At 39.7% G+C, this 19,854-nt stretch overlaps 4 protein-coding genes across 7 annotated transcripts; 3 read left to right on the top strand and 1 right to left on the bottom strand.

Annotated features, from left to right (window-relative positions):
- Positions 1-708: 708 nt before the first annotated feature.
- LOC121875316 lies at positions 709-3,836 on the bottom strand. The gene is made up of 5 exons (XM_042379809.1): positions 3,520-3,836; positions 1,875-2,118; positions 1,385-1,588; positions 1,026-1,169; positions 709-852 (listed from the first exon to the last, which is right to left on the bottom strand). The coding sequence occupies exons 1-5, from the start codon at positions 3,774-3,776 to the stop codon at positions 724-726; spliced, it is 978 nt and encodes a 325-aa protein (XP_042235743.1). The 5' UTR covers positions 3,777-3,836; the 3' UTR covers positions 709-723.
- Positions 3,837-7,049: 3,213 nt separating this feature from the next.
- Positions 7,050-15,061, top strand: LOC121875318 (probable small nuclear ribonucleoprotein Sm D2). Its single transcript, XM_042379811.1, has 4 exons — positions 7,050-7,181; positions 12,295-12,415; positions 14,249-14,406; positions 14,706-15,061. Exons 1-4 carry the CDS (start codon positions 7,177-7,179, stop codon positions 14,785-14,787), a joined length of 366 nt encoding a protein of 121 aa, XP_042235745.1. The 5' UTR covers positions 7,050-7,176; the 3' UTR covers positions 14,788-15,061.
- LOC121875317 (deoxynucleoside kinase-like) lies at positions 7,212-10,041 on the top strand. The gene has a single exon (XM_042379810.1). It carries the CDS (start codon positions 7,591-7,593, stop codon positions 8,410-8,412), a length of 822 nt encoding a protein of 273 aa, XP_042235744.1. The 5' UTR covers positions 7,212-7,590; the 3' UTR covers positions 8,413-10,041.
- A 2,046-nt stretch (positions 15,062-17,107) lies between the features above and the next one.
- On the top strand, positions 17,108-19,646 carry LOC121875321 (transmembrane protein 186-like). Of its 4 annotated transcripts, none has more exons than XM_042379813.1 (2): positions 17,108-17,158; positions 18,965-19,646. In XM_042379813.1, exon 2 carries the CDS (start codon positions 18,978-18,980, stop codon positions 19,644-19,646), a length of 669 nt encoding a protein of 222 aa, XP_042235747.1. In that variant the 5' UTR covers positions 17,108-17,158; positions 18,965-18,977. The 4 variants fall into 4 exon arrangements, with proteins under 4 accessions (XP_042235747.1, XP_042235750.1, XP_042235749.1 ...); XM_042379816.1 differs by having other exon boundaries at positions 17,121-17,179; XM_042379815.1 differs by lacking the exon at positions 17,108-17,158 and adding an exon at positions 17,184-17,234.
- The last annotated feature ends 208 nt before the right edge of the window (positions 19,647-19,854 follow it).

The raw sequence follows: 19,854 nt of genomic DNA on the forward strand, positions 1-19,854 counted from the left end.
AATATGACGGTGAAAGTGACGGTGAAAGTGACGGTGACAGTGAAAGTGACAGTGAAAGTGACAGTTGAAATTACCTGAAAAGCAAAAAAAAATTATATGTGAAAAAAGAAGCGAAAGTGACCATTTAAGTAAGAGATTCACCTTCAAGAGACTGGAGGATACGGTTGAGGTGGTGTCGACGGTGGTGGTGAAGGGAAGCGAGGTGGACTCTCCCTCCTCCACCATGATGTAGGTGGAGGAGATGGCTGAAGACTCCTCCCTCAATCTCCATCTTCCTCACTTCCTTCTCCAACAGCAACCAAACTATGTCGTTCTGTAATAAAGGTGATTGGTTGATTTATTCTGTAAAAACCACACTAACAACCACAATCAACAACCACAATTAACATCTACAACAACAATCACACCACCGATAATTTCTCCTGCAACCACAACACTCTGCAACAACCAGATCAACAATTCACACGAAGAAGAAGAAGAAGAAGAAGAAGAAGACGAAGAAGAAGAAGAGTATGCAATAAAATCAAAACAAAAACAAAAGAAATGGCGGTGCAAGCCCCTTAACAACCAACAACCAATCACCATTCTCAAGTTGCAGTAGTTGCTTGATACCAAAAGTTGCCGTTGCTAAGGACGCCAAAACAACGGTTGCTATGGACGCCAAAAGTGGGCGGAGCTTAAGGTTAGGTCGCTTAAACTACAATTAACCAGCAAGAATATTCTCTATCTCCTTACTATATTTCTTCTTTCTCTCTCTCTTCCTGGTTTATCCTTATTGTCTCCTTCTCTGCTTCTCTGTCGGCCGCCTGCTTCTTTACCGCCCAGCAGGTCACACGTACACGGTCCCAGACTCTGGTAATTAAGCAGTAATTAGTAGCTGTGAAAATTCGTCGAGGTGTAATAGTTAAAGCTCTAAGATAATTAATTAAGACCTTGATAACTATCAAAGGCTATATGATAATTCAGAAACTTGAGCTACACCAATCACGGACACGCTTCACACGTCACAAAACGTCATTACACACCGCCAATAGAAGCGTCATTTGCTTGAGGGTCCACGCATGCGCAGTGAAGGCCTTGGGCTGTGATTGTCTGATGGCGGGCAGGTCAGCGTATGGCACCACAGTATCCCTGAAGGCTGACAACACGTCCCCACGAACGTCCAAATTCTGAAAATGACACGGTAATATCTTAGGCTTGTATTATGAAACATTTAAGTCCGTATAAGATAAGATTTTAGGTCCGTATAAGTGAGGATTTTTATCCAGTGTAATTGTGCCCAGTGCCCACACCCTGAGAGATATGTGGAGAGCTGGTGGTAGTGTGGCGGTGTAGAGTGATCGCCAGGCACTGTTAACTGCTCGTGTTGGCACTGAGTACTTACGTTGATGGGTGCCAGTAGAGCCAGCAGTAATGGTAGTGTACTGGTGTAGAGTGATCGCCAGGCAGCCACGAGTGCAGTGAGTCGGTCGCCATCAAGAGGACTGGCCACCCTCACTGCCAACATCCTGGTTCCCCCTGGCACCACCTCGCTCTGCCACCACCTGAGGGCCAGCCCGCCTCCGCCACCCATCACCAGTACTGCCAACTGAAGCATGAAACTCACTCACTTCGTTCACCTCCGCGCCATCTTACCTGCCTCCTCCTCCTCCTTAGCCCGGCTTTAGTTACATGTGATCACTTTCTCTTAATTTCCCTCATATGTTTCAGCCTATAGAACCAGGAGATGGGGTGATGTATAGATCAAACAAGATGAAGTAATTATATATATTTTGCATTTATTCATAAAATGGAATAAGTTAATGATGAGAAAAGCTTTTTTAACAACTACAGAAGACTCTCTCTCTCTCTCTCTCTCTCTCTCTTGTACTAACCTTCTCGTGGAACTGTTGGAGTCCCTCTGGGGGGAAGGTGTTGGTGCGATAGACGTGGAGGAGGGCGTCGGTAAACTCCTGAAGGAGGGAAGTGGAGGGGGCGCAGGAGAGGGCATCCAACTCCTTCTCGCCCCAGGACAAACTCCGCAGGACGGACAGAGGCCGCTGGAAGAACCGCTTGACGGAGCCACGACGCGTTGGATGCCCGAGGTCGCTGCTGCTACTGCTGTGGTACGACGACCAACTGACGGACGGACGGGAGGAAGGAATCGTTAATCAACCAATGACTAGCACAAGGAGTGATCAGGCAGGTCACCGAGGCAGAATGACCTCAACTGACTATATATGATATGGGAAACACATTGGCAGGGGAGTCCACTGGCCCGAGTTAGGTGTTAATTTTAAGAGCAATGATTCTGTTAGAATACTGATGGAAAAGGCGTGTGTCCTCCCGGCTGAAGGAGGGAGTAAGGTGATGGCAGTATGTGTAGACAGAGAATAAAGTGAAACCAGAAACAATTAATAGTTTGACTCTCTTGCACGGCTGAACTACCCGGAAATGTTAAATTAAACTGCAACTACGATGTCTGTTAATCAGTAAATGGAAATTCAGGGCATGAAATGTTTTTAATGAGTATAAACTTAGGAAAATGGTGTATAAAGTGTCCCTACGATGCGTCACTGTCTTGTAAGCAAAAGTCCCTCAATGAGACTACGAGCCTAAACCATAGATGACGACAGGCAAAATAAACCAACTAAACAAAATCTAACCTAACCTAACCCTATCATCAAAACAAAACCTAACCTAATTATGCCTAAACTAACCATAATTTAATCTAAACTACCTAACTTAACCTAACCTAGACAATGTAGTAAAATAAAAGACAAAAGTCGTGTCGTGAAATTTGGTGAAAACATATGCCGTCGGACTAAAACTTTTGGTGCGCTCTGCCTTGTGGTACGGAGCTCTCATAATGTTTCACGAGTTATATTTAACCTTCGGACAAAACCGCGATACGACTTTTGTCTGTGATGTACACATAACCTACCCAACTTAACACTTAACTTAACCTAACCTAAGTTAACAAATAGTTTATTTAGGTTAGATGACGTTAGGTAGGAGAGGTTGGGTTAGTTCACGTAGTTTGTCCTCATAAATGTTGTTAATGCCTGAATACGACTCAAGGTTGTACTCAAACAGTTAGATCATTTTATTGAAGGGGTTAGGTCCTGGTACTCAAGGGGCTAGGTCCTGGTACTCAAGAGGCTAGGTCCTGGTACTCAAGGGGCTAGGTCCTGGTACTCAAGGGGCTAGGTCCTGGTACTCCAGAGGCTAGGTCCTGGTACTCCAGAGGCTAGGTCCTGGTACTCACGGGGTAAAGATCAATTCCATTACATTTTTGTCAAAGATTCTTGAAAACGGATAGGCAAATGTTCAGTGGGTTAGGTTAGGTTAGGTTAGGTTAGTGTCGTGGCTCCTGGTGTTCGAGGGAAGGACCTGAGGCTTGGTCGTCACGGGGGAGGAAACATGACTTCTTTATCTATACATTAAAGGGGACGACATGTAGGCTAGTCGTTAAGGAGAGAGGGAATACGACCTCGTAGTGTAGTCGTCATGGGGTAGTAACACGCCCTGTCTACCTACCTGGAAGTGGACGACCTGAAGCGGAGTCGTCTCGGGGAAGGAACAGTACCTGGCCCTTCAGGTTCACCAGGAGGAGACGTGAAACTCCCGAAAGCAGACTCCTGTAGGAAGACCTCCGAGTCCCCGAGGGCGCAGGACGACGACGAAGGCGACGACGAGGTTGGGGAGAACCATTCTTCATCTTCGTCGTCGTCATCGTCTTCGTCGTCTTCGTCACTGCTGGTGGTGGTGAGTTGTGGATGTAGACAGAAGTTCATGGTGTGAGGCAACGGACGACGGTTACAGTGATCGTCTGAGATACTGCCGAGAGATAACACGCTGATAAAGAGGCCCTGGAGATTGTTATGAGGCCGGGGGAAAGTGTTGTGTGGTAAGATAAGGGGGGGGGGGTAAATATAGCTTGGGATGGAGACATTCTTACGATGATCATATAGCCTTGTTTTCCATTCCTTCGTCACCTTCTATGCGTTCCTTTCACCTCCAGATACTCCTGCTTCACTCTAAATCGTCAGATGTTATTCGAAGTGTCGGATGAACCCGGGCTACTTCTTAGTGATGTCACACACCACCAACACGAGGGAACATAACTGCTAGCTAGCCAAGTTATCATGCAAAACGAACATAAGGAAATGCATCTTCACGGTCTACCAAGTACCAACCCAAGCTGAGGAATCATTAACAGTACTGGGCTTCAAAATAGCTCTTGATAAAGTGATCAAGAACAATGGAGGTGTCCTACACAGTCTACTGGCCTTCTTCCCTCACCATGACCACCTCTAGCGGGAGGCCATTAGGTAAATAAGGTAAAGGTAAAACTACACCAAGTGTTTGGGGGTTGGCATCGTCGGCCGCCACTTATATCTCACCAGAAAAGATTCTGCTAAAGAAATCCGAAAACTCTAATGGACCTGTATTGCTCACCACAACCATTCGTGACATGGTTGTTATATTTATCGACAAATTTCACTTTTCTGCTTGTATACAACCCTCAGGTATGAGGATGGTGCTCTGAGTGATTGATACTGTCAGTAACCAAACCTAACCAAAGGACACTACTCGAAATAAATATCTAATATCTAATGGCTTTGTCAGCTGTCCTTCGTCGAGCTGCCTTACTGTTTACTGTTGTAATAATAAATAATAATAATAATAATGAACGGCTTATTAAGATAACATGGCAGCCCGGAGGATGAAAGTATACAATAAACAGAGATGATAAGTTACATATGGTGAAATCGGGGAGTGGGTCACTTGATTGACAAAAGCTTTCAGTACAAAAAAATAAGAAACATAGAGTCAACATGTAGATTAACTTTAGATCTGGTACTGTGGGAGCTGGTCTGCAGACATTCTTGTGATCTGATGTCGGCGCCAAACCTGTACTGTCTAGGACTATAGATATATTGGAAACCTCCAAGGTCTCTGTATCTGTCACAAGCGGGGTACCACGGGGCAATGTATTGGGCCCGCTGTTGTTTGTTTGTTTCATAAATAACATGCCTGACGTTGTACACTCCTCGATACAAATGTTTACGGATGACGCCAAGTTATTTCAGGAAATCAAGAACCAAGCGGACTGTGAAGAGCTGCAGCAGGATCTTTGTGAGCTCTAAGACTGGTCGAAGAAATGACTGCTGAGATTCAATGTCACGAAGTGTAAGAGGATGCACCTGGGGCGTACCAACGGTAAGGAGGCGTATCACATGTCCCAACGGGATGAAGAAACTGCACTATTTGAGACTGGTTGTGAGAAGGACCTAGGTGTGTATGTTGGCAATGAGCTGAGGTTCTCGGGCCATTGCGAGAAGGTAAATCAGGCAAATAAATTATTAGGTCTTATAAGAAGGTCGTTCAGCTATCTAGACGGTCCGTCCCTCGTAACGATCTTCAAGAGTGAAGTGCTTTCCCATCTGGAGTACTGTCACCCCGCCTGGTCCCCGAGATATTGCTACCCTGAGAGATTGGAGCACCTGAACTTGCCTAGCTTATACTACAGACGGGCAAGGGCCAGGGGGTGACATGATTGAGGTGCATAAGCATCTCAGGGGGCACTACTCAGTTGAGTGTCCTTACTTGGAGCTGGCGGACGCTCGCCCCACAAGGGGTCACAGCTCAAGATTAAAGAAGCCGCAAGTCCAGAAAACTATTAGGGCAAACTTTTTCGGAGTGAGAGTTGTGAACTCTTGGAATAATCTACCAGAAAGTGTTGTGACGACACCGAGCGTTGTCTATATGCTGTACTGTACATGTCAAACCACTTGTAAACTTATATGACGATTTCACTGAGTGAATATTATTAGTGTATCATTATTATTATTATTATTATTATTATTATTATCATTAACTTATATAGACAAAATTACTTAATCAGACAGATGACCTTAGGTTAGATGTGTATCTATTCGTATGGAAAGTAAGCAAAAAGATTTCATGAGTTTCCGCAACATTTCAAAGAAAATGAAAATACTATAACATTATAGAAAATGTAAAACTGACATGTTTTTATGGTAAACATATTTATAATTTATATCAGACGAGAATATTAATGTCGGCACTTTACTTTTACACTATTATCCTCCCCATTAATTGGCTCACCAACTGTTGATCAATCGGCATCGTCTCAGTTACACACGTTTGGTAAGTGCTTGGTGTGTACGGGTTCCAGAATGTATCTGCACCTGCGCTAGTGTAGCTGGTCAAGTCTTTGAATGAGCTCACACTCGATGCTGTCACAATGCTCTTTGGCAGATTGTTCCAAGAGGTCACCACTCTCACACCAAAAAAAAGTTGGCCCTGACAAATTTCTGAACATGTATAATATAAGAGAGGCCCGGAGGTCATTATGTTTCTTCTATGCCGCGTTTTTTATTGATTTATTGATTTTACTTGGAATAGATTGTATATGAACAACAAAATACATTGGCTATGAACAAAACAACTACACACTTTTCATATACAGTAGTACTGCACATATAATATTACTCTGATGATAACACAAAAAATCAGTAACTTTTAACTTATTTATGTTGTGGCAGGTCTCATGACAATACTGTACTTCAAGTAGTTGTACAGACCTTGTCACTATAAACGGTATATTTATGCACGCCAGACAATATGCACATGATAAATACCCTTTAAAACCAACATGAAAATCGAAATTTCAGCAATAAATTTTTTAATTTTAAGTTAATTTATATATCTAACGAGAACTTTTTTCTTTCAGTTATGAATATTAATTATGTATTTTTCATTATTCATTGTTAAAAATAGTTATGAAATTCTTTAATTACAGTCCTTGGGGTGTAAATGTCTTAAAGCTTTAAAATAAATGTTTTATGTTGGATAATTTACTGGTGCGTCGCTTGAAAATTTGGCTTTGGCTTCCAATTCATAAAAGGTGTTTAGTGAAACATAGTGGGTATTAAAATATGCCATATATTACAAACAAATTCATTTTTGTATAATACTTTAACTATTTACATAAATGTGCATTAAATTCATTTTGTCTTAATAATATTACAGTATAAAGCCAAATGAAGACATCGGAACGCAGCGAGCACAGAGGTAGGTGGCAGCAGCGTCGTCAACGATTGCCTCCAATATCATCTTCAAATTTTTGACTGGGTGGAATAATCCCCAAATATCTCCATAATCACAATGACGTGAGTGTACATAATTATTTTTTACAGTTGTCGTAGGTTAAATGTTTGTTGGTGGAGAGGGAAACAAGGCGGATAATTACAAATACACAGTAAAGCGTCTGTATATTGCTTGGTATCCGGTATAGTGACGTTGTATTTGTTGTTATCTCGAGAACCTCATAAACTACTGCCTGCTGGTTTACTGCGAATATTAATTAAATTATTGTTTCAGCAAGAATTTACACCGGGGCCCTAACAAGTCTATGGAAATTACTAATTGACAGGATTCACACATTACGAAACATTGTTGTTACATGTTTGTGTTAATGTGTAATGTGAGGTGGACTTGTATGATGAGGTGGACCACACGACACACTAAAGGAGTCCAGAGTTCATGAACTGGTGTGTCAGGCAGGTGTAGGAACTTAAAATGTGGCGATTCATATCCAGGATTCGTGGTGTGTCCCTCAGATGGCCCAGGAAGATAGATCCCGACATCCCCAGAGGCACAGAACACCACGACCCCACAGCAAGATGGCACCCCACTACCCTGCCTCACGATGCATCAGAAGACATGGTTAGCAGGGGGGATGGCAAGCCGAACATCACTGTGTGTGTTGAAGGAAACATTGGTAGTGGGAAATCGACACTCCTTGAATACTTTGCAAGGTTTTCAGAAGTTGAGCTCGTGTCAGAGTGCATGGACGATTGGCGAAGCGTAAAAGGCGAGAATCTCCTTGACCTCATGTATAAAGACCCTGAGCGGTGGTCGTACCTCTTCCAGAGTTATGTGCAGATGACGATGGCCAAGAGTCACGCTAAGCCGTCGGCAATGCCAGTCAAGCTCATGGAACGCTCCATCTACAGTGCGCGCTTTTGTTTTGTGGAAAATATGTACTTGAGTGGAAAGATGAGTGAGGCCGAGTACTTGGTGTACTGTGAGTGGTTCAAGAAAATGACGGAATATTTTGACTGTGGTGTTGATCTGGTCGTGTATCTAAGAACTGACCCCGGGCTGGTCCACGAGAGGGCTAAGAAGCGTGCCAGGACCGAGGAACAGGCAATACCACTGCAGTATTTTGAAGAGCTGCACGAGCGTCACGAGGAGTGGATTTGCGAAGAAAAATTCCCTTTGCCTGCTCCTGTGTTTGTCATAGATGCCAATGATGACCTGCCAACCATGTACACAAAATACAAACTGCATACCCGCCACATTTTAAGGAACAAATCAGTTCTTAGTTCCTTTGTTTAGTGTAAGTTAATGTGTTCAGTCAGGTGACGTTTCTCATGTTAAAAGTTTACCCAATCCTTAAATGTTGCTGTTGAGAAGATAACTACTGTAGTTATATTATCTGCAGAGCATCACACTGGTTACCTGATGAGTCTACCTATCTACAACAGTTTTATAGCTGTATGCTGTAGTAGTTAGGTTACCAGAAGATACAAAATATTTACTTGATAGTGATTTTATTGGACTGGTAATTCTAACTATTTTCACCACGCTTTAAAGGTTCATTTTGTTGAAGTCAGTAAGTTAAGGAATCGTCCCACAGTCTGGAACTTTTATATAGCAACGTTATGTGATATCAACGTGGGTCCCAGTTTGTATGTGTGTATTTGCTATACAAGTCAGATCAAGGTCACATAGCCAATACACTTTTTTTTACCTGACCTTACCTGAAGTTTACCCCCCCCCCTCATTGTTCCACCAGAAGTCTTGGTACTACCTGGGGTGGAGAGTCTTCACGTTGTATTTATTATTTCATGGGGTCAAAAAACAAATCAGAACGTTTATATATGGCTGAAATTCAAGCTCCAATGACACCATGTTTTGTACACATGTGATACTACTGTATAAACAAACCATCATCTAAGTACTGTATATATATATATATATATATATATATATATTGATTTTAGTGGGAAATAAAGTTTGCCAATGTTCAGCAACAGTTCAACAGTAACCTACATGTTGCATTGAAAGTAAATTATAATTGTTTTCATAAAAGAACAGGTTGTTTATAAACATTGAAAATATTAACTCGGACTCATGTGATGCTTCCATACAGTGAACCACGGTCATTGTTTAAAATGGTGGCTACAACTTAATCAATAAATAATTTACAAAAAGATGACTTGAACCAAAGTACAGTAACCTAAAATAATGTAATAAAAGAAAATAAATGAAACACTTGAAGTTTCCATCCACCCCCCAGCCTACAGTATATTTCACCTGAAGATTAACCACCCTAATGCTACCTGTGGGGGTATAGGTCAGGGTAGTTAATCTTCAGGTGAAAACAAGCTGGGGGAGTGATTGCCAAATGTCAACAGCTGACTCAATGCTGCCGTTTGGACAAATATTTAAAGTGGTCATACCTAAGTTTGAGTTAATTATTTTCTAATGTCTGTGACCTGTTTTTGCAGTATGAACTAATGGTTAATAATTTTACTAGAAATGGCTAGTAAAACACTAACCACAAAGGCTGTAGGAGCACTAGGTAACTGTTAACTAGATGGCCTTATGTTATAACCTTTGATCTCTCGGTACAGTGCTGTATGTTGAACAGAACTTGAGAACATTATACATCTTGTGCTGTCCAGGTCACAGATAATAGTTGAGCATATAATTGTTTTACAGTGTAGTTACTGGAGTTTATTAAGGTCACTTAATAAGAAAATACTGTACAAAGAACACTTTGTGTTCTATTGCTCTTTTACTAGAAATGGATTTTGTTTTGTAGAAAGTAGTCAAGATATTGTTCATGGAGTGTTCATTTCTGAAGGGTGTGCAATTTGTTGCACTGGTACTACAGTATACCGCACGGTACTGCACTGGATATATCCACTTTACAGTTTTATAATAAAGACTTATATTCAATAGTATATTCACTTTCCTTTATAGTGCCATTGTTACCTGTTGAGTGAGTTGTCTGTAGAGCAGCCAAAAATAATCTTTTATCTTGGAAAATGAAATCATTTCTGGTTTTATGTAAGAGATCATGTTGTTTGAAAATAATAATAATGAAGTTGGTGGAATGGTTATACAGTATGCTGTAGTGGATACCGTATGTGTAATCCAAGTGGACCAGCTTGAGCTGCAAAGGCTGAAAGTTGATGTACGGTATTTATACAGTACTGTAAATTACTTTCTGATAACTTAGTTTCCATGTGGTCCAAAGTTATGTTTTAACAAGAGCCTGGTAGGGGTACATTTAATGTACAATACTGGAGAATTATTTTGGGTGTGAGTTGTTCATAACAGCTCAGAGTAATAGTACCTCACCAGTTATTGTTATAACATGTAAAAATGCGTAGTGGGTTAATGGTAGTCATATCAATGTGGAAAAGGGTATAGGTACAGTACTATACATGTGTAGGGATCATTTAAGAGGAAAAATTTGGGGGCACATCTAGAATAGTTTGTTTGCCCTTAAGGAAATTTACATCTAACCTTGCTATCACATTTTATCCTTGAGGTATTAGAAGTGACACACAGCAGTGATGACACCAATCCCACTCGGTGTGTACCGGGTAATTTTCTTGATTTAAAGGCAAAGTTTTGCTTAGGGGTAGGCTGAGAGGATTCCAGCACGTGAAGAGAATGGGGAAGATCGGTTGGGTCAAGAAATGCACAAGCTTAAATGTGGAGGTGAGGAGACCTAAATGTAGTGTACAGTTGGCAAAAAAGTTCTCAAACTGCTGGACACGACAGATGTCAGAATGAGCACTATGGCTCTTGTCATCTCAGAATGATTGGTGTGCCTGGTTGTGAAGTGAATCTCAGTACAATACAGTAAACTATTTCATAATAATATATGTTGCTCATCTTTATAGTACAGTAAATGCAGGTGAAAAGGAATACAAGTACTGTACTGTACAGTAATTTATTTTTCAATAAAACTTTCTCAGAGAGCAATGTTCAGATTTCTCATACATTTTGTCATATTGTATTATACTTAAGAGCTTTTAGGAACTTTTTTGTCGACTGTACAAAGGAAAACAGATTCTCATTGAAAGATAATTGTGTCAGTTAAGATGTATGTATGAATGTTTACCATTTTGAGCTTTTCACCAACCTTCTGTTTTACCGTCTAGCTACTAAAGATGCAGATTTCATATAGTATGTATTATACGGTACAGTATTATGTATGCACTTAAGTTTTTAAGGCCTATTATGTGAGAATCAAACTGTTGTGTGGAGAGAGCAAATAGTGTAATTATTTTGAGGGAAAGTAAAGGTTAGGTGAGAGTGTTTGAAGAAGAAAAAAGATAGCAGCACTGTACAGTATTAGGAAATTTTTTGTGAGAGCCTCAGAGGAGACAGTTTGGGAATTATTATATACTGTACTGTAGTGAGTTCCAGAAGAATGATGTTATCTGTTTTCATACTTTGGACTAAATTACTCATCTGAAAGAGTCTTCATGTAGTTGTTGTTATAGAGTTATTGCTGCACTTCAACAACTAAGGTCTTTAACCATGTAACAAGGTTAGTAATACATTCTTCCATCAACAATCAAAATTTATTAGTTAACTCTCTTATCTTCATGAATGCATCGTAGATTATGTGCACAGTTTATCCTTGCAGTGCCTCAGGAAAATTCATGAATAAACCTGGAAATATTTCATCTGTTCTCTAAACTAATAAATTTTCACTTCATGGAATTCTTAGTCATCCATATTGCTTACAGTGAAACTCCTAAAGAATGTCCATCTATGTGTGTGTACTAGTGGTGTTGTAATGCAGCAAATATTGGGAGGTTTATTGTAGGTTCACATGAAGTTAGTGAAATATGAATATCTGATACTGTAATCTGATTATGAAAAGAGTTTAATGAAGTAACATAGAATACTACACTGTTGTTGGGGTATAATGAAAAACTCTTAGAAAAGAATATTAAATGGCTAAGTTAGATTAATAATGTGGAAGAGGAAAGTGAAGTAGTGTGTGGAAGTAAGTAAAAACTAACATCTTAAGAAGGTTAAAATAATTACCAGTTGATTAGCTCACCTCAGTTAATGCTACATTAAAATTAAAATTTAAACATTGCTTCATGAAAACCATTGTTAGTGGAGGTGGTCCCCAGCTTCTGAATAAAGTGATTGATACCATGTTGTTATTTTTATTTACAGTACTGTTACTCAGAAACGCCGAAGTGATCTCAACCCTGAGGAGTTGGCTGCCCTCGAGAAAGAGGAATTTGCCACAGGACCGCTGCGAATTTTAAACGAGTCTGTCCAAAATAACACCCAGGTGAGAAATTTATTAGGAGTACGGGTACAGTAAATTGGTTTGTCATAGCTACTGTACATTCTTCAAACTGTGCATTATGCAGGTTGACCATCACTTGTCCAACATTCCATTGACCAGCAACTCTCAATTCAGGGCACTTTCAAACACCACATAGTTGGCTACTTGGTGGTGTGTGGCAGTTGTTCCAGGCCTAGAGTGTTTCCCCTAGTTCATAGTACATAATGATTTATAAGTGACCATTAAATACTGTGCCATATATTATGTTTTCCCTGACCATTATTTGATCACATTCATATTTGCTCTTTATTTTTAAATGCAAACATTGTACTGCTTTTACATTTTATTGAAAGTGGCATGCACAGCACAGTACAGTATATTACTTTCAGAATTTCTTTAAAGTTAATTATTATATTATCAGCTCTTTAAATTTGTGGATTTTTCATTCGGTAAACTAAGGGAACTGTAAACCACCTTGTAAACACTGAGGCCGTGTTCTTGCTAACAGGATCTCAAGTTTCGTCGTGTTCGATGCTTAGGTAAATGTGACAACTTTGGAATACTGTGGATATTTGGGTCTCAGTGTGAAAAATTTCTGGGTAATTCAACATTAACAAATGTCTGAATTAGTGAAGGGAAGATTAGAGGGATTAGAGTGTATGGCTATAGCAGGGGATTACAAATGATCTTCCTGATTTTACACAAGCTACAGCAATAAATGGCAATAATGAAAAAAATGAGAATTTTATTTTCTATATTGATAATGCTCCTGAATAAGTAATTGCCTGATCCTCATATTGGGTGTTGGGCCTGGAGGACACATTCCTTGGCTGGCTTATTCGCCTGATCTAGGTCCCTTGCCTTTTTCCCTCCGGGGCGATGTCAAAAATGAAGTTAGAAAGAGTAGCCTGTACTCAGGTTGAGAGAGCCGTGAACCCTGAGAAGTTTCCATTGTTAGGGCTCGGCCGGTTTACGGTCAATTCGCCCACATTTAGGAGTCGGTACGCCCACACCTGAAGTTAGTTCGCCCTCACTTTGTCAAGTCCTATTTATATTTATTCATGTACTGTACTAGATAATGTAATAAATGCAAATTAACTGCCAGGTCGTTTATTCGGTGACTTTCAAATATAAAAACCTATATAAGATACACAAACTAAAAAGTTTTAAGTTGTCATTCATAAAAGTAACATACTGTAGGGTGGATTTAGGATGTTTGGTGACATATCAGCTGCTAACTGGTCCATTGAGATGGGCGGAAGCTCTCAGAAGTTGGCAAGCTGAATCTCTCATTCCTCAAGTATTCGTCCCAAAGAATGAATATTTCGGCACATTGCATTGAATGCAATAATCTTGACAGTCTGCCATCTTGCCATTGACTGACTAAATCCACTGGACTTAAACAGTTATGAAACCTACAGATGATATCTTCATAGTTTTGAAAACTTTATTGGAAGTTCAGTTTTTTACATTAATACATTACTAAACCTAAGTAAAACAGGTGTGGGCGAACCGACTCGATAGTGTGGGTGAATCAACTCTAAATGTAGGTAAAATAACTTGTGGGCGAAGTGACCGGATTCCGCTCAGCCAATAGCCATAAACACTGAAATCCTCGGCGTTTCGACTACCAATTGAGCCTTAAATCTGGTTTATCATCCCTTGTGTTAGGGTACTGCCAATAGAATCTTAACCATTTACCTGTACAACACTAATGTTCTATGTTGTAGCTAAGTGATAATGACATCAAATGGAAATTTTGCTTTTAAGAATGTCGTTTGAGACATTTGATAAATAATTTGCCAAATAGTATCAGTTTTATTTTTGTCTCTGCAGGTTCTCATCAACTGCAGAAACAACAAAAAGCTGTTGGGTCGAGTGAAAGCATTTGACCGGCATTTTAATATGGTATTAGAACAAGTGACAGAGATCTGGATGGAGCAGCCTAAGACAGCTAAGGGTCAAAAGAAAGCAAAACCAGTTAATCGTGAAAGGTGAGTTGCTTTTGTTGCTAATTAAGAGGTACAGATTGCTGGAAGAAGACTGTAGGAGGTTTTGTCTGGGAGAAGTAGATCCCATTTTTACACATCAAACAGGTGTAAACTGCTCAGAACTTGTTAAGGAGCCTTCATATTTATATTTCTGATTACTACAGTACTTACCTACATTGTATACACTTTTATAGTTCAGAAATTTGTACTGTATAATTATCATAATCTTATGCAATATTACAAGGTGGAGAAACTACTATGCCCTTATTATGTACTAAATGGTAATTCTGTTTTTCCAAAAGGTATATTCAAAAGATGTTTCTGCGAGGAGATTCCGTGATCATTGTGGTGAAGAACCCCCTTGGTAGTCAGCAGAGTGCTTAAGTTAAATTTGTGAGTTACGTATATGTATGAGAATTTTTATAAGTCAGCGATGAAGAGCTTTTATAATGTCATGTATAAACATTTATGTCACTTATGAGTAGTATGTGCTGTATTTAGGAGTGTCAGGTCTTATGAGGGAATAAGATCATTAATCAGTTTTATTTGTTTCTTATACAGTACAGTAATCATTTTCTAGTTTCCCTTGATCAAAATTTTCTCAAATTTCCTTAATCAAGTTATTACTAAGTTTTATAATAAAAGAAAAAAAATGTAACGGTAATTTGTTTCTCTGTCCTTGTACTGTATGTATGGTGTGTTCTTAACCCTTATGAGGCCTAGCATACGACTGCAACGTACCTCATATGAGAACAGCCATACAGTATTCTTAAATTGCACACCAATTTTAGCATTCATAAAGTGCGTCGTGGGTCTGAGTTGACCTCTGTAGGGCTCTCCTTTGCCTTCGTCTTCATGGCAGATGCCTTTTATCGGCATTCTCCCACGGCTCCTCTTCCTCCCCTTGAGTAACTCGGCCCCTCTTGCTTATTTAAACATAATAAGGTTTAATCAAGGGAGAAAGTAGTTTCTTTTCTACCTCTAAATTCACAAATTATTTAGTTTTGTACATTCATTGAGAGATCTGAAAATAAGGAACATTCAATACAAAGTACGTACCCTGTAGTAAGCAGCTACCAAACAGGGAGGTACTACCGCCTGGGAATATATTGGAAGCATAATGTGTTGTCTAATGGTAGACCCTGCTGCCATATGGCATCACAAAAAATGGACCAAGTCCCAGGTTGCTCATCTGACTTTCTGCCTCATTTACACACAAGAGCAGGGTCTCGATTGTTTCTCTTACTTCGACAACACAACATACATATATTGCTTTGCACTCTTGACCTTTTTTGTTTGTTTGTTTATTTTTTTTTTTATTTTTTATTATCATCATCATCATCATCTGCCCCCAGGCAATTCTGTAGGTCAGTGACCTGTGCCCAGGTGGGCTAATCCCTGTAAAAAAAAATAATGGTGGTCTTCTGGTACAGCTAGAGAAACGAATTGATGCTTACTCTGAGTAAAATATGTCTGAATTTCTGCAGGATTTAATTGTAATCAGTGAATGTGATCTCAAAGTGAAATGTGAATATCTTGTAGATGTGTATTTGTCAGATTTGGATAAAAACATTGGTACAGAGTTGCTACAATTTGGCCATATTGTAAAAAAAAAATTTGTGATCAAAGACTAGAATCCACATTTCCAAACACAGACATTTTGTACTTTTACGGATTTATCGGAGCCTTACGGTAACAATTTGCTTTGGAGAAAGATCTTTTTCAAAACATACGTGAACAAAAAATTCTTATCAACTATGACTCCAAAACGATTAGTTAAATTGGCACATGAGTATGGAACATGATGTACTGGAGAACAATGATTTTAACAAGCTGATTAAAGCATTTCCTGTTAGAAGCACCGTGTCAATCCACATATAATATAATGTGATGTAAAAGTAATAAAAAGTGTATTGTTATGTTTTTGTCTATTATTCATGTCCTGTGAGTTACTACATATTTAAAAATTATGTGATATTCAAGTATTAATATATAAGTACCTAGTGGGACACCCCCTAGTGAAGGTTTTTATTTTAATTATATACCAAAAGGACTCCACAAGCATAGTTGTCATGGGGCATCTACCTACCATAGTCTCGCCCAAGTGTTTCTCAGAGGGCAGGTGTGGTCATCAGTGTAGGTGTGGCCAAGTATGGTCATCAATAGTGTAGGTGTGGTCATCAGTGTAAGTGTGGTCATCAGTGTAAGTATGGTCATTAGAGTGTAGGTGTGGTCATTAGAGTGTAGGTGTGGTCAATAGAGTGTAGGTGTGGTCATCAGAGTGTAGGTGTGGTCATTAGAATATAGGTGTGGTCATTAGAGAGTAGATGCTCAGGGACGGATCCAGGAGAATCAAAAGGGAGTCCAAGAAGTTACGGGTGGGGGAACATGGCGAGTGCAGCGAGCACACCCATCTGGGGGGGGCGCTGTAAGGCCCCCAGATTTTTTTTTAAATCTGACCAGTATCATGGGCATTTAGAGGCCATGTGCCTCAATAACGGCGACACAGCACTAGTTCATAGACCTTGCTTAGGCTTGCCTCAAACGTTGAAATATGCTACACAAGCACCAAGGGCTGATCCAGGGGGGTCTAGACTAGCCTAAGCAAGGTCTATGAACTAGTGCTGTGTCGCCGTTATTGAGGCAACATCGTTGGTGGATTCTTTGGTCTATGTTACACGAACGGGTAGAGGCCGTTCACGTAGTCGGATTCATGTGTGGAGGGTTAGAAGAACGGCCCAGCTGGATCACCTCGGTAAACTAACACAGCTTGGTGGTGCTCTTACAGTACTCTTGTTTTATGGGTGATGTTGTGTGTTAATAACTAGTGTGTGAGGATTAACACCAAATTATCAGATGTTTGGATGATACTGAGTAGTAAGATCAGTGACATGGTGTTTTTTGTTTTAGTCTATCATTCGATCATAAGCTGCTTGTTAGTGGGCAGAGTATAAAATAAGATGGAAATAACATGATTAAAAACTGATCATATGGCAGCAATTTCATGTTTACATCATTTTAGAAGAAGAAATAAAATATTTACCATAATTATGTTGCTGTCGGATCTTCCATGGCCACTAGTCTTTGGTCCATATCCCCTGCTGTAAGGAAGTGTCCACGAGCTTTGGGTGTGTTTAATATGATTTATATTGAATTCATTCATTCATTTTATTTAGAGATGTTGTTTGGATGATAGTAATTATCGAAGAAAATCGAAACAACAATGCAAAGTTAGGTCAGGTTCTAATGGATTCTGTACATTCTCGCTTCCATTTTCCTGTTCAGTGTCATGAATATAGTATATCCATAAATTTTGGTTCATTTCCCTAAGTTATATCTGGTGCTAACTGTCTCCTTCACCTTTATGTAATACATAAATGTTGTCAAGCTGCTCGTTCAGGTGTACAACTATCATAAAATATTGCTTAACGTATTCCTTCCCATTTATCTGTTATAGAAAAATATCCTCAGGTTGTTGGTTAATGTCAGTTACTGTACTCCTCCAGTATTACCAAAAGCAGTCGGCTTCTACAGGACTAATCTAAACTTGGTGTTTTAGGTGAGCAAGAGATCAGATATTAGGTCATGCAGCACTTGTCAAGAGCAGAAACCTTTTACCCTGGGTAGAGGTGAAGGAGACAGTTAGCACCAGATATAACTTATGGAATTGAACCAAAATTTCTGGAGATACTATATGCATGACACTGAACAGGAAAATGGAAGCGAGAATGCTCAAAACCTGACCTCACCAACCTAACCAAAGAACCCTACATAACCTTATCTTACTTCCTAGCCAAGGAGCTCTGCCCCCAGACCCCTCGGCATATTATGCTGAAAGAACTCACGAATGACTTAAATATACCAGGGGATCTAGGGAGTGGGACCCCCGGTTGGATGATTAGATTAGATAATTTTAGGTCATTTACGAGGGAAACGTCATAGAAGAAAAGTGTCTTAAAATTGTCAGAACCATCGGAAAAACACATTGCTCAACTCTTGAGCTGTGGTGGGTCTAAACTACAAATTGACCGAATAAGTTCAGTGATTGTGTGTGTCAAGTCTGACAACCTCTGGAGGCACACATTGATTTGATGGCCAACTACTGTACTGTACATCATGGGATGAAGTTGTGTCATTACCAGAGTCTCCATATCCATATTTTGTGAACTTTTACTTGTTTCAACCATTTCTTCCATACAATTGCATGCAAGGTCACCATATGTGACCTAATTTTCACATGTCATTGCATGTCTGAAGAATATCATTTCTGGGCCATTTCCTTCATACCATTACAAATAAGATCATCAAATTTTGTAATGTATTACATTTTGGGAGAGTAAATGTTATGTTGCTGTATCACTTTTCATGCACAAGTCCATACATTAGGTGTAAATGTGCCATTGTTGGCTCTTTGTCACCAATGTCATATGGCAGGAATGAAGACTTGTCACAATTACTGTACAGTATTGTACTGTAATTTCATTCTTATACTGAATGTTTATCTGAAAGACTTTTGTGCTGTATATGATGAATCCCCCTAACTATCTTCTCTTCTCAACAGTTGTGTCTATGCAATGTTCAGTTCATTTCTTCCTCAACAAATCTGCCTGAGAAGAATTCCACTGGTAGCCCTCACCCGGTACAATGCCACTGTAGTGCGTCCACTGTCTAGCTCACTCAGATGTTACCAGTCCACAAAGAGTCAGGTTGACTCAATAAAGAAGACTCAACAAAATGGAAATAACTTTGAAATAATATACAAGTTTCCGTACATCAGGCTGGCTCACGCATTGTGCCGTCTGAAGATATACCAGACAGGCCTCACGGGTCTTGCTGTGCCTGGGGCTGGATATTTTGTGTTTTTGGGAAGTTTAGATCCTGGGAGTTTTGTTGCTGTTGTTGTCATTAATGGGTTAGCCTTTCTGATGCTCTATGTTATGGGAGAGATCTTCCGAAGGACAGTCGGCCATGTTTATTATGACTCGAGGAGCAATTTAGTTAAGGTGTCACATCTGACCTTCTGGGGAGGACGTAAGGACGTACACATCCCCTCCAGTGACATAGTACCACTTACTGACACATCTGATAATCTTGCTGACATTTATGTTCGTCTCTTAAGATATTCTCAACCCAAATTCTCACTCTTCCTTTGGCTCAGATTTGGTGGCATCATTGATTACCAGAAATTTAATAGTGTCTTTGGTGATCTTCATCCAGAGGAACAACTGAAAAAGTTAGACTAGATCAAAATATTGTGGTGAATTGATGAGTAAGAACAATTAATTATTGGAAATTAGAAAACAGAGTTGAGGATTTATGTATTTACAGTACTACAGTATGAGTCATATCAAGGACATGTTTATAGACTTGTTGTACTAAAGTGTTTTGGTGAATATTGTATTGTATGTAAGTGATAACAGTACTTGTAAAAAATATAACAACAGTAATGTA

Source organism: Homarus americanus, unplaced genomic scaffold (genome assembly GCF_018991925.1).
Source record: "Homarus americanus isolate GMGI-L3 unplaced genomic scaffold, GMGI_Hamer_2.0 scaffold56241, whole genome shotgun sequence".
Lineage (NCBI taxonomy): Eukaryota > Metazoa > Arthropoda > Malacostraca > Decapoda > Nephropidae > Homarus > Homarus americanus.

Bases quoted from the DNA above. Each gene is read 5' to 3' on its own strand.
- LOC121875316 (XM_042379809.1), bottom strand. From the start codon at position 3,776: ATGAACTTCTGTCTACATCCACAACTCACCACCACCAGCAGTGACGAA. The intron at 1,589-1,874 runs GTTAGTACAAGA...TTCATGCTTCAG, and splicing joins TCCAACAGTTCCACGAGAAG to TTGGCAGTACTGGTGATGGG. The intron at 853-1,025 runs GTGTGTAATGAC...CTTAATTACCAG, and splicing joins AAATGACGCTTCTATTGGCG to AGTCTGGGACCGTGTACGTG.
- LOC121875318 (XM_042379811.1), top strand. The intron at 12,416-14,248 runs GTGAGAAATTTA...TTGTCTCTGCAG, and splicing joins CTGTCCAAAATAACACCCAG to GTTCTCATCAACTGCAGAAA. The intron at 14,407-14,705 runs GTGAGTTGCTTT...TTTTTCCAAAAG, and splicing joins AAACCAGTTAATCGTGAAAG to GTATATTCAAAAGATGTTTC.
- LOC121875317 (XM_042379810.1), top strand. From the start codon at position 7,591: ATGTGGCGATTCATATCCAGGATTCGTGGTGTGTCCCTCAGATGGCCC.
- LOC121875321 (XM_042379813.1), top strand. From the start codon at position 18,978: ATGTTCAGTTCATTTCTTCCTCAACAAATCTGCCTGAGAAGAATTCCA.